Raw genomic sequence first — 13,693 nt, 5'->3', positions numbered from 1 at the left:
AACATGTCTGTCATTGGTATTCCCAATATTTAATAGTAAAGATTTCCTTTAAGAAGATTCATTTCTTCACTTACAAGTTAGAACCATGTTCTTGGCATTGGCCTATTCTACATAAGATTTGACTGTAATGGATGTGAGGAGCTTATTACTTATTACTCATTAGGACTTCAATTTTCATAGAGGTTTTTCTAAGATAAAATTAATTTGCAGGTTGTAGAGGATGGTTATGAATTCTTTGCAAACCGGCAACTTGTAACCATATTTTCGGCGCCTAATTATTGTGGGGAGTTTGATAATGCTGGTGCCATGATGAGTGTGGACGACACTCTAATGTGCTCTTTCCAAATATTAAAACCTGCAGTTAAGAAGTTAAAGTTCAGCTTTGGAAGCACTACTACCACTAAGCCTGGAAATTCTCCAGAAGTCTTTGGGAGCACAACTACAACTAAGCCAGGAAACACTCCAACTGGAGTCAAGGTAAACACAACCTTTTGGTTAAAAGACATCAGCTGATTCTTATTGTGGGCATGATGAGAAACTATTTGATAATTTTCTGATTCTTTAGCCTTGTTACCACTTTGACTGTTTGTGATTGTCATTGGCTTGCAGGATGTTAAGTAATAGGTATGTATGTTGTCTATGCTGTTAATAAATTTACTATTGTACTGCTGAATTGACATTTCCATTAGTAGAATCACATAAACAAACTTGAGATGTTTTAAGGTTTTGTGTGACTAGCACAAATGATTACCATTGCACCCTCTGCCCATTGCCCACCCTAAAACCGATTCTACAATTAACATCCTCCTACCTGCTTCTGATAGCCTGCCATACTCTCAATCCATACCTTTCCCTCACCTCTTTTAGGCACCATCCCCCCTCTCTCTCTCCACACTTTGCTGTAATCTCCCTTTTGGCTCTCCCAAAAAGAGTTCCTCTCAGTAACAAATCATCAATACCAACCAAGAAGAGTCTTGTTAAGGTTGGATGGACTTCTAATACCCAAGCTTCCCTCCTTTGCCTAAGTTTCAGTTGCCGCAGCTTTTTCTGCCTGCAGCAGATATTTGGAGGCTAGTGGGTAGGTTGAGGGGATGGTCTTTAGGCATCCTTTTTTGGCTTGAGTTGGGCTGGTGGGCCAAGCAGTGTCAAGGCCTCCTTCTCCTACAGGCAAGGAGGTGGGAGGCCCTGAGTGCCTTAGGCCTTGCTCTGTCTGTTGACCTGGATCGACCCCTTTCCCTGGGATGTTGTTCTCTGGCCCATTCCTTTTCGGTTGGAGACAGAGCCCCTTTCTGCCTTGTGTTGAGCTGTTCCTGTTGAGGGCTCACATGATCTTGTCATGGTCCAGCCCAAAGGTTCTTTAAAGAGGCTTCCTTCTGCTGGTAGGTGAAGGACACATGGTCCAGAAGCTTGCCTTAAGCCTTTGCTTCTTGGCAGCAACACAGATCACTGATGAACAAGTGCTATATGCTGATGTTGCTCTCTTCTGTGAGGTGGAAGGTTTCACAGGTAAGGCCTCGTCTTTTGTTTTGTTGTTGAGGGGTGGGATTTCTCCTTTTTCTTCTTCTATTTTCAAAGATGAGGGTGTGCTAATGGATTTGGCTAAGAGCATAATTCTATGGAAGGAACAAGACGAGGGGTTTTCTTTAGAAAGCAAGGGAGGTGGTTATGGACCTTTGTGGATGTTCTCCAATGAGGATCTGGTAGTGGATGTTCCAAAAAATTCTTACAACAATGTTGGGTGTGCGGTCATTGATTTATGTAGTGAGGCGGGGGCTCTAGGAGCAATAAGAACATGCTGGATGATGGGAGCTTCTCCTCTTTCAGGAATTTCATCTCCTTCAGTAAGTCTTTGTGTAGAACCTCAGACGCTACCAACTCTTCCAAAAGCAATTGTTGTTAGGAAAGACACATACCCTAGCCTTATAGTGCATTCACCCAAGCGCCCACGGCAAACACAAGGGGAGTTGATGGACGGGGCCAACCCTCCGATCTGCCAACAATCTCCCCCCCAGCGACACCCTTGGGGTTCGAACCAGTGACCTCGACTCTGATACCACTTGTAGGACTTCAGGCGCTATTAACTCTCCTAAAAACAATTGTTGTTAGGAAAGGCGCATACTTTACCCTTATAGTGCATTCACCCAAGCGCCCACGGCGAACATAAGGGGAGTTGATGGACGTGGCCAACCCTCCGATTTGCCAACACTTTGGGATCACCTATGGATGGTTTTCAGAAGGAAGTTGTCTCCCTATTGAGGAAGTTCGAAGCTAGAAAGGGTCGTACAATGAGGTCTCAAGTATTAAGAGGAGACCTTTGTCTATATCTCGTTTTGATAGGGAGCTTTGGAAGTTAGAGAGCTTAGTTAATTACAATCAATTTAGTGGAAAAGAGAGGAGCTGGAAGAGCGGGTGGAAAGTGGATTTTGAGTGTTTAGGTTAGAGTTGTGAAGAGTGGCTACGAGGTTAGGTAGCAGTGATGTAGGCTCTGTTTAGTCAGGAGTTAGCATATTTGGTTGGCTGCAAGTTGGATGTATGAGTGCCCTCTGTTTTTCTAGAACTATAGGGTGTTATTTTTGTATTGGGTTTTGGTTTGTTTCTCTTTTCCCTTTGCTTGCTTTTAGCGCATTTTGTATACTTCATGTGTACTTGGTGCGCCTTTTCCAAGCGCTTTTTAATATAGTTTGCTTTTTACCTATCAAAATAAAAAACCCAAGCTCCCCTCCCTCGTCTGTGCAAACTGTTAAACCAATTTGTTGGCTTTTTCATCAAAGCACCTGCCCCTAAACAAAATCCCTTGGTAGGCTAGGAAAAGTATTTTTTTTTTTTAATCAGCGTTAGCTTTCCTCCTTTTGATAAGTCATTTCTCTTCTATATAGCAATCAATTTCTGAAATCTTTCTCTCCTTCATGTGTAAGCATCCTTGGGCTTATATGTGGGCTTAATAAATTGGGGAAATAAAGTAACCTTTTTTAGGCTTTTAATAAATTGAGGAAATAAACATGCAGTGATGTTCAAATACATGACCTTTTGCTAGGTGAGGCTCTAATACCATGTTGAACCACCAATTTTCCTAAAAGCTTAAACTTGTACGATTTGAGCCTATAATGCATATCATTCACTCTAATAGACCACATCCAAGATTTGTCTACCTTTTACACATGCATGTTGAGAAGTTGAAACCACTTTTCCCATCATGCAAACCCACCCCCCCACCAACACCCACATTCACATCCACCTAACTAATTGGATTCTGGGCAGGCCAAGGATAACGGTTTAAATGAGGATCTTGGGCTGGTAAGGGCTCAGCCTCATTCAGGGCCAGAGGGCAAAGCCCAAGTGGGAGAGGCCTCTTCTTCAAAGAGACTAGATCCAAATTTCTTGGGATGGCCAGTATCAGAGTCTTCCACTTTCTGGGAGAAGGATGGCTTACGTAAGCAATTTGAAAGAGAGATCCAAGCTGTGGAGAAATCGAAGACTGATTTGGCCTTAATTGAGGAAGCTTCGAGGTATGGGAATGCTCTTAATCTTAAAGGAGCATTAGTCTCTGGATTCTCTCCCCCTCTCTATTTTTTTCATGGTCGGACTCCTGAAAGGGAGTATTACGACTATTCTGGGGCCGTGTGTGAGACCGTCCAGGGGGAAACGCCGTTAGGTATGCTCAATGCTTCGGGTTTCACGGAGGGTAAAACCGTTACTCGGTGGGAGCTGGTGGAGGCAAATAACGGTTGCAGTGAAGTAAGCGGAGCGGAATTGAGACCAGATCAATCTAAGCCTCGAGAAGGTAGAGATTGGGAGGAGGCCAGTTGGGAGGAAAGCGATTTGGTTAGATTCAGCAATTTCTTGGGGTTTTCCACAGAGGGACTGGAGAAGGAGATCATGGATTTTCTGGTTAAAATTAGAAAGAGAAGGGAAAGAATCCATAGTAAGTCTTTGTTGGAAAAATCTAAATTTGAGAGGGAGTTAAGGAGATTAGAGTGTTCTATCAACTACGAAGGAGGGAAAAGGCAGATTGGTGGTAGGCAAGGAAGAGGGTGTCAAATCTTAGAAGTCCTATGAAGTTAAGACTTTTGAGTTGGAATGTCCGTGGAGCTAATGATAGTTCCAAAAGGAAGGTGATTAAGGCCCTGATTAGAAGCCAGAGGGTGGATGTGTTCTGCCTCCAAGAAACAAAAATTCAAGCTATGTCGGAGGGTGTGGTGAGAAGCTTGGGTACGGGTAGGTTCCTAGGTTGGGGGGCCTTAGAAGCTTCAGGCTCTGCAGGAGGGATTTTGGTTTGTTGGGATAAAAGGACGTTGGACGTGCTCGATGTGGAGGTGGGCCAATTCTCAATTTCCTGTAGAGTCCGGAATGTAGAAGATGGTTTAATTTGGATGTTCACAGGAGTGTATGGACCTTTCTCTAGAGAGGAAAGGGATTGTTTGTGGGAGGAGCTAGGGGCGATTAGGGGCCTTTGGGATGTTCCTTGGTGCTTAGGGGGGGATTTCAATATCACCCTTTTTCAAGGGGAAAGAAGTAGGCAAGGAAGGACTACTGGGGCGATGAGAAGATTCGCCCAGATGGTGGACGAGCTTGAGCTGACTGACCTTCCTTTGCAAGGGGGGAGGTGTACTTGGAATGGGGGTAGGAGGAGTCAGTCGTGGGCTAGACTCGACAGATTCTTGGTGACCCAGAATTGGCTTGATCATTTTAGTGGGGTGATTCAGAGCAGGCTGCCAAGACCCACTTCAGACCACTTTCCCATTTTGCTGGAGTGCGGAGGTCTTAGGAGGGGTCCTTCTCCGTTTAGGTTCGAAAATATGTGGTTGAAAGTTGTTGGGTTTAAGAACTTGCTTCGGGGGTGGTGGCAGGAGACTGTGGTGAGAGGGACTGCCAGCTTCAGACTGGCCTCAAAGTTGAAGGAGTTGAAGAAGAAGATCAAAGTGTGGAATAGGGATGTTTTTGGTCGGTTGGAAGTTAACAAAAACTTAGCTCTTCATCAAGTAGAGCATTGGGATGGGGTGGAAAGTGAGAGGATCCTTTCAGAGAGGGAGATAGAGCTGAAGAAAGAAGCTAAGGAAACCTATCAGAAGTGGGTGCTGCTGGAAGAACTCCATTGGAGGCAATTGTCTAGGGAACTTTGGTTAAAGGAAGGGGATAGGAACACAGGCTACTTCCATCGAATGACAAATGCACACCGAAGAAATAATACATTGGACAGAATCAAGATTAATGGGGTATGGCTGTCGGAGGAGCAGGAGGTGAAGGAGGGGATTGTTAATGCCTTTCAGCAGCTTCTCTCAGAAGAGTCAGGCTGGAAAGCTGACATAGAGGGGCTGCATCTAAGTCATTTAAGTAGTCAAGAAGCTGGAAATCTGGAGTTACCTTTCTCTGAAGATGAAATACATTCTGCCTTGTTGGAGATGGATGGGGACAAAGCCCCAGGCCCGGATGGGTTTACAGTAGCTTTTTGGCAAGAATGCTGGGATTTTGTGAAGGAGGAGATCTTGGAGCTATTCAAGGAATTTTATGACCAAAGATCTTTTGTTAAGAGCTTGAATACAACGTTTTTGGTTCTTATTCCAAAGAAAGGAGGCGCCGAGGATTTGGGTGACTTTCGGCCGATTAGCCTGTTAGTGGGTTTGTACAAGCTTTTGGCTAAGGTGTTGGCAAATAGGCTGAAGAAGGTCCTAGGAAGGGTGGTTTCTTTGGACCAAAATGCGTTTGTGAAGGGGAGACAAATATTGGATGCTTCGCTTATAGCTAACGAGGTGATTGATACTTGGCAAAAACGTAAGGAGAAAGGGTTGATTTGTAAACTGGACATTGAAAAAGCCTATGACAGCATAAGTTGGGATTTTCTTATGAAGATTCTGCGTAAATTGGGCTTTGGGGCTAGGTGGATGGAGTGGATTTGGTGGTGCATTTCAACTGCCAAATTCTCTGTTCTTGTTAATGGAGTGCCAGCAGGCTTCTTTTCAAGCACCAAGGGGTTGCGTCAAGGAGACCCCCTTTCTCCTTATCTTTTTGTCTTGGGTATGGAAGTGCTTAGTGCACTTTTAAGAAGGGCTGTTGTCGGGGGTTTCTTTTCAGGCTGCAGGTTTTGGGGGAGGGGCAGGATGGAGCTAAATATCTCTCATTTGCTTTTTGCGGATGACACAATTATTTTTTGTGAAGCAAGGAAAGAAAACATGACTTTTCTAAGCTGGATTCTGGCTTGGTTCGAGGCTGCGTCTGGGTTAAGGATAAATCTAGCCAAAAGTGAGTTAATTCCAGTTGGCAAAGTGGAAGAGATTGAGGAGATGGCCGTGGAGCTAGGTTGTAAGGTGGGGTCTTTGCCCAATGTGTATTTGGGGCTGCCGTTAGGGGTTCCTCACAAGGCTTCCTCGATGTGGGATGGGGTGGAGGAGAAAATGAGGAGAAGATTAGCCTTGTGGAAAAGGCAATATATTTCCAAAGGTGGGAGGGTTACCCTCATTAAGAGCACGCTGGCCAGCATGCCGATCTACCAATTGTCCCTCTTTCGAATGCCCAAGATGGTGGCAAGAAGGCTTGAAAAGCTCCAAAGAGACTTTCTTTGGAGAGGGGGAAGCTTGGAAAGGAAAGTTCACTTAATTAATTGGGAGGTGGTGTGTGCTCAAAAGGAGAAGGGGGGTCTTGGCATTAGGAGGATTGCCCTTTTGAATAAGGTTTTGCTGGGAAAATGGTTATGGAGGTTTGCCTTTGAAGAAGATAAGCTTTGGAAGAAGGTGATTATGGAGAAGTTTGGTCAAGAGGGCCTTGGTTGGAGGACTAATGAGGCTCGTGGGACGTTTGGAGTGGGAGTTTGGAAGGAGATTCTGAAGGAAGCTGATTGGTGTTGGGATAATATAGAGTTCAAGGTGGGTAAAGGGACCAAAGTTAGGTTCTGGACTGACCATTGGTGCGGCAATGCAGCGCTGTCCCAAACTTTCCCCCTTTTATTCGAATTGGCAGCTCATAGGAATGCAACGGTTAACGAAGTATGGGACCCTAGCTTTGGCCAAGGAAGTTGGAACATCAGTTTCTCTAGAGACTTTAATGATTGGGAGGTGGATTTGGTAGGTAATTTGCTGTATATGCTAAGGGACTACAAAATTTCTTCAGAGGAGGATTCGGTTTTTTGGAAAGGTGGGGGAAGTGGCATCTTTAGGGTTAAGGAGGCTTACAATCTGCTAGTTGCTTCAAACGATATTGTATTTCCGAATAAGGGCATTTGGGTGGACAAGGTCCCAACTAAAGTTGTGTTTTTTGCTTGGGAGGCCACGTGGGGAAAGGTCCTAACCTTGGATAGGCTTTAAAAAAGGGGGTGGCAGTTCCCTAACCGATGTTTTTTGTGTGGGTGTGAAGAAGAAACTGTAAATCACATTCTTCTACATTGTACAGTGGTCCGGGTTCTTTGGGAGATTGTCCTAGCCTTGTTTGGCATTCAGTGGGTGTTTCCAGAAACGATTAAAGATATGCTTTTCAGTTGGAGGGGTTCTTTTGTGGGGAAAAAAAGGAAAAAGATTTGGACTTCCATCCCGTTGTGTATTTTTTGGACGGTTTGGAAGGATAGGAATAGATTAGCTTTTAGGGGGGGATTTTTATCTATACAGAAACTCAAAAATTCTTTTGTATGTAATCTGTGGAGTTGGGCTAGGGTGTATACTGGAGAGGAGTCCTCTTCACTCTTAGGTTTTCTAGAGTGGCTCGCGTCCACTTGAGGGTAGGTATGGTTGCGGGCTTCTTCTGGTTTTTGGGTTGGGCTGCTTTGTATACGTCCTGTATGCTGTGTGGCTTTTTGCCTTTTTAATCTAATATCTGCTTACTTATCAAAAAAAAAAAAAAAAAAAAATCTTTTGCACCCCGTTCCTTTTGGGACTAACACTATAAAAGTGGCATTTAGGCTTCTTTTAAAAGAGCTTAACTAAAAAAACTATGCAAAAAATCCCATCACCTCATTTTTTCACAAAGTCCCCAAAAAAGGCCAAAAAGCCCTATGGGCTTTATCCCTATACAAACTAAGAGTGTTGAATAGACCACCACCTTAAAAAATGGAGTCTCTAGGGACTTTAAATCTTCTCTACCCGAACTTTTAAACATCCCGTTGAGATTTATCCTTTATGCTCCAAACTCGAAAAGAAGACTATAGAAAGCACTTGTCATTCTTTCCTTTATGTCTACATCTTCCAATAACATTTCTCCATTCACCCTAGTTTTAGTCAAATATTTTCTTCTTCAATGAGCATTAGTCATTTTATGAAGGAACTCTGTATTTTTATCTCCATTTTTAGTCATATATCTTTTGATTTTTTCCTCCAAAAGACTTCTTCCATTGTTGCCCACTTTCTAAACTTATCCACTGCCTTCCTCCTAGCTTCAACCTCCTCAGTTGAAAGAAAGACTTCCTTAGCATCCTAGAAACTAATCTAATTTAAAGCTATAACTTTATGGATAGTGACATTCTCAAATACATCTCGATTCCATAATTTTAGATCATGTTTTAATGCTTTTAGCTTGAATGCTAAGATGTGGCTATATTAACCGCTAATATTGTATCATACCCACCAATTTCTAACAAGGTCTTGGAACCCTTACGCTTTCAGCCGCATATTTTCAAACTTGAAGAGTGTTTTGCCCTTTCTTATCCCTCCTCCATCTAATAAAATGGGAGAGTGAGGTTGGAAATCAGTCTTGGGAGGGCACTCGAATTAAGCTACTGAAGTGGTTCCCCTTTCTTTAGAAACAAGGAATTGATCTAGCCTTGATGAAGATGAATTATTCAACCCATTAGTCCATGTTATAGAACTACCAACTAGAGAGATGTCCCTCAAATGAAGTTCCTTTGTGATCTTTGAAAAGAGCCACATTGCTGTTGAGCATCTTAAACATTTGCTCCTTCCCTCAAGGAATCTTATCACATTGAAGTCTCCTCTAATACATTAAGGTCATTCCAAAGCCATATTACATCAACCATTTTCACCCAAAATTCCTCTCTCCCCCCATTTTGGACCAATCCCATGCATCCTTAAAAACATTTTGACAAAGTTGTCCTCATAGTTTTTGAATCAATAAGAGATTGAATGCACCCCACTTCATATCAATTAACTCCAACACCTTATTGCCCTAAAAGACTAAAGTCTCCCTTACCTGACCTCTAGCTTCCACAAAACACTCCATTCCAAGAATTTGCCCATACCCAAACTTCTCATAATTTGTACTGTCATTTGCTAGACCTTGGTTTCTTGTAAACACACAAGGTTTTGTCATTTGTGATTTAATCAAGGATTTAACAAATTTCCATTTTTACCCTCATTTAACCCTTCTAACATTCCAAGAAAGAATGCGAAGCTTGATCATCAAACCTTGATCAACTCCTAATTGCTCTTCCCACTCCTCCCTTTGCCTAAAGCAAAACTATAGTTGATGAAGCACTTCAGCTTGCGAAGCTCCATCTCAAATCTAGACCCAAAGATAGATTTCCTTTTTAACCCAATATTGGAGACTTTGCTGCCCATTTTTCATAAGCTCTATCCTCCTTAAGTGGCCAAGATTTCTCCTTTAAATCCACCAATTGGCATCCCCACAAACTTGCTGAAAGATGCAAGCTTACTGAAGCATCCCACGAAGCGTGGAAATCCTTATCAGAACAACAAGGGGGAGATTCCTTTATTGCAATAGTCCCCGCTTCCAACTCCTTTGCTTCCACATCACTAACGCTTCTCATGGTGTTTTCAATGGACTCCATTGATGTGCCACCAATCAAAATCATGTGTAGAGTCCCATTTGCCTCTCCATCGGGTTTAACAAAGTGCACTCTAAGTTGCTCACTCCACCCTTTCTTCTAAATGCTTTCCTTTAGATAGAGGAGAAGGAAGAGAGACCTTGTACCCTAAGAAGGAAGGAGAGGGAGGAGCCATACTTGGGAAGCATGACACTTCTAGCATAAGAGTTTTGTTGATTGGAATAGGTCTCACCAAAGTTGCCTTTACATTAGCCAGCTTCTCTATTGTGTGATGGCAACCACCCTTACTCCTCACGTTACGCAATTGACTTTATGAAGCAACACCTTTTCACAATGGCTAGGGCTTGTGTTAGCAAGCTTCTATGAATGGTAGAGGGCTTGTCTGTTATTGGGAGGCCCACATCGAAAGAACGTGTCGGCCCCCTGCCTCCATGGTCTCCACAATGCATGACATACCCACTTCATCGTCCCTAACCTCTTGCCTCCTTTTAAGCGGCATTGGGTTAACTTGAGAAAGCCATGGTGGGACCTCTCACCACAAATGAATGACAAAACAAGACAGACACCACCACCTACAGCTTTTTGGTAACCTCCTTCCATTTGTTTTAATCAAAACTCTCACCCTTTGCAAATTGCGCCGCTTCATCATGTCTTCATTTATTGGCATAGATTATTTAGATCGACTAAGTTGGGCTGGATTTCTCTTAGGAGTATTTGTAACATGATGACCATTGCATACAAGGGATTGGGAAGCTCCAATAAAGGCTTGGTATTGTGGCAAACTACTTGTCTGGCTTTGATCTAGGTTGTGCGGCAGGAAAGAAATGTTAGAATTTCTGAGTCTAAGGCAAGGACTTCAGAGGTTGTTTTGGACACCATTCATTTCCTTGCTTCCTTTTGGGCCTCTTGCACCATAACTTTTAAGGGTATTCCCCTTAATATGGTTCCACATGATTGGTTGTCAGTGTGTTGGTCCAAAGATGTGAGCTAGCAAGGAGAGGTGGTTTTGTGTACTTTCCATATGGTGTATAGGTTTACTTAGTAATTTGGAGGTTCCATTTGTTTAGTTCTTTGTTTTTGGGAGGATTTCTTATCCTTCTTTTCTACTTTTTAAATCTTTATTTAATAGATTACATTGTTGTTTCTCATAAAAAAAAAAATGGTGTCTTCATTTATTGCCATGAAACCCCCATATATATATATATATATCCCAACTACTTAAAAAACTCCCTATCCCACAAGGAAATCAGCAGCCCCACAATTCTCACCCAAGCTTCCTTTGCATGGATCCTCTAAAACAACCTACCTTAGGGACCCACTTGTCAAACAACCTCTTTTTCTTAAAAATTCTCCCCTCTCAAAAAACCTTGTTTGCTTTGGTGACCTTTTCAAACTTCAACGATATGAGAGATCATCCTAGCAATGCTAAATGGAGGCTCCCTTGCAGACAAGTTAAACCTAAACCCCATGCCTTTAGTGAAGGCAAGAACGGGGTTTGGTTTGAGAAGTCACCCTTACCTTATGGGAAGACTAGGGAGGACCTTTTTGCCTCCATTGAGTACACAACAAAATAGGAATCGCTTAGCAACATTACTCTGCAACTCTACTTATAATTCTTGCCATCCTCTATCCAGCTCTTCCTAAAAGGCTTCAGGTCCTCTTTTAGACAGCAGGCCTCCACCCCTCCAATAACTGACAAACTCTTCTTGCCAAATCTGACCCATTTTCAGAAGCCTCAACTCCTCTCTATAATCTTTCCAACCACCTTGCTTTTGACTAGCTCAAATCAAAATCTTGAATGATTATGATTCTACTTCAAACTGTTGTCTTCCTCCTCTCAATTCCATACCAATTCTCTTCCTTTACTTTCCTCCAACTATACAACTATTAGTAAATGAATTACTTTTATGTCAACATTCTACCAAAAATTGGATTAAGTGCTATATAAAACCTAGTGAAAATTCTGAAACTTTGTTGTGTCCCTGAATTCATCAGTATCACCCTACTTGCTCACAGCTTTCTCCCTGTTGGAATGAGCATAGCCTACCTAGGCTAGGCTCAAGCAATTGAGATTGGGAGAATCATCCATGACATTTGCAACAAGGATTGATTTCCCAATGATCATACATATTGTTTAATGTCCATTATCATTCTCTTCACCAGTGAGCATAACCCATTAGGGGTTATTGGCTGCCTAGAAATCTATTCTCCAGTCATGGACTAGGATTGATTTCCCATCACCATTTCTTAAATCCTGTCCTTGCTTATTCTCAGTTCATATATTTTGACTTCGATAATTTTGCAATGATTGAGGTGTAGTAGACAAGACTTTGATAACATTATCATTTTGACTTTTAAGTCTACTAATGGAATGTACTCTCCCAATTTACTTTTGGAACTGTGGGAACAAAACAGATATCTATATTGCATTTTTCCTTTTTAGTTTATAGAGAAGTCATATTTTCTTCATTAATTTGTATATAAAACATGACATAAATGGCGCTGAAATTGGAAAATAAATCATGTTGGTTTTCTTGGTTAAACTGTATATTATCTTTTTTTTTTTGATAAGATCTTCTAAGTTTTGGGATGATTTCTCATCTTTTGTTTTACTTTTATTTCTAATTCATTTCAATGAAGTTTTCTCTGATTAACCAACAACAAAAAAAAAACAAAACAAAAAAAAAAAAAAAAAAAAAAACCAGGCACATTTCTTATCAATAATCTTGTCCACCTGGTAGTATTGTCTACAAGTGCAAAATAATGCTAAAATCACATATTAGTTGGTTAATGATACATTGAAATGATTTACTTATGCTATTGTTAGCTGTTACTAGAAGGAAAAGATGAAGTACATTGTTTAACAAACTGAGACACTTGAAGATGTAAGTCTGATGGATTTAGAAGTAAGCCATCATCGGTCCATAGAAGTAAGGATTCAAATACTATTATATCTATGACTATGTGAGCTTATCATTGGAGCCAATAGATAGGGCTAACTGGTGAAAAAGTATCCATGGAACAGACTTTATAATTCTGATTTTAAGCTTGGCTGAGTTGACTTGTATGCATGACTCCTGGATTTGATTCTTTTGAAGAATTAGGACATGACTCTACTATATAAATTGCTTGACTCATGACAACTTCCAATCATATCCCTGTTTGTGGAGCAAAGAAAGCTCTAATCAGCTTTCTGCTTCAACTGGTGAAAATCACAGGTTTGATGCATTCCCATTACATAACAGAAAATGGCAAAAGGTTATATTAGGATTAGAATAGGAACACAAGGTGATTCCATTCAACTACTGGGGTGTTGAGCACCTTCCGTGCACATTTTTAAAGATGTTTCCTTGTCAAGAGATGCTAAAGCTATTTACAGTTGGTACTTCTAAGTTGGAAGCAAGGATTGGGGCAAAGGGCAACTTGAAAGAACTTCACTTCAATCCCAGTACCAAAGGACTTGACTTCAGGAGTGGATTTTGAAAGGTTGTTTACTTCCTCCAAATCACCTTGTGTAAGAACTAGTGGAAAGAAAGGAATTTGAAACAAAATAAGACAGTATTAATAGACTGTTGAATGAAAATGCTTGAATGGGAATCATCTTAGTGACTGGTTATAGACTTATGAGTAAAAGCCTCCGGGAGGGGAGAGACAATCTTTCATGAAAGAGGGGCGAGCAAGTGATGGATTAGGAAAGAAATAGGTAGGCCGTCTAAGTGGTTTTTTTGGGACCTTGGTAGCTATATATCATTTCTAAGCTATCAGAGTCCAATCAAAGTGAGCAAGAGATACAAGAATCATCACTGACAGATGTAATTGAGAAAGCAAGCCCTAATTCTTTTGAATTAGGTTTCATACTCCGGTCCTGGTCCCTGTTAAAGCCTGATTGTTATCTGCAAGTGTTATTTTGTCTGTGGGCTGGTGAACTTTGCAAAAATGCTTATGTTGGGAAAAGGAGGACATCTAACTCAG

General features: G+C 41.6%; 1 protein-coding gene across 1 annotated transcript in view; it reads left to right on the top strand.

The window, feature by feature from the left end:
* The window catches only part of LOC100258649 (serine/threonine-protein phosphatase PP1), a 43,667-nt gene that overhangs the window by 13,940 nt on the left and 16,034 nt on the right, over positions 1 to 13,693 (top strand). The window contains exon 3 of the mRNA XM_010661932.3: positions 211 to 477. Within this exon, the coding sequence (XP_010660234.1) occupies positions 211 to 477 (267 nt within the window). The remainder of the gene's footprint in view (positions 1 to 210; positions 478 to 13,693) is intronic.

Source organism: Vitis vinifera, chromosome 14 (assembly GCF_030704535.1).
Source record: "Vitis vinifera cultivar Pinot Noir 40024 chromosome 14, ASM3070453v1".
NCBI lineage: Eukaryota > Viridiplantae > Streptophyta > Magnoliopsida > Vitales > Vitaceae > Vitis > Vitis vinifera.
Note: the sequence above shows the minus strand (reverse complement) of the source record. Positions and strands in the feature narration are given on the sequence as shown.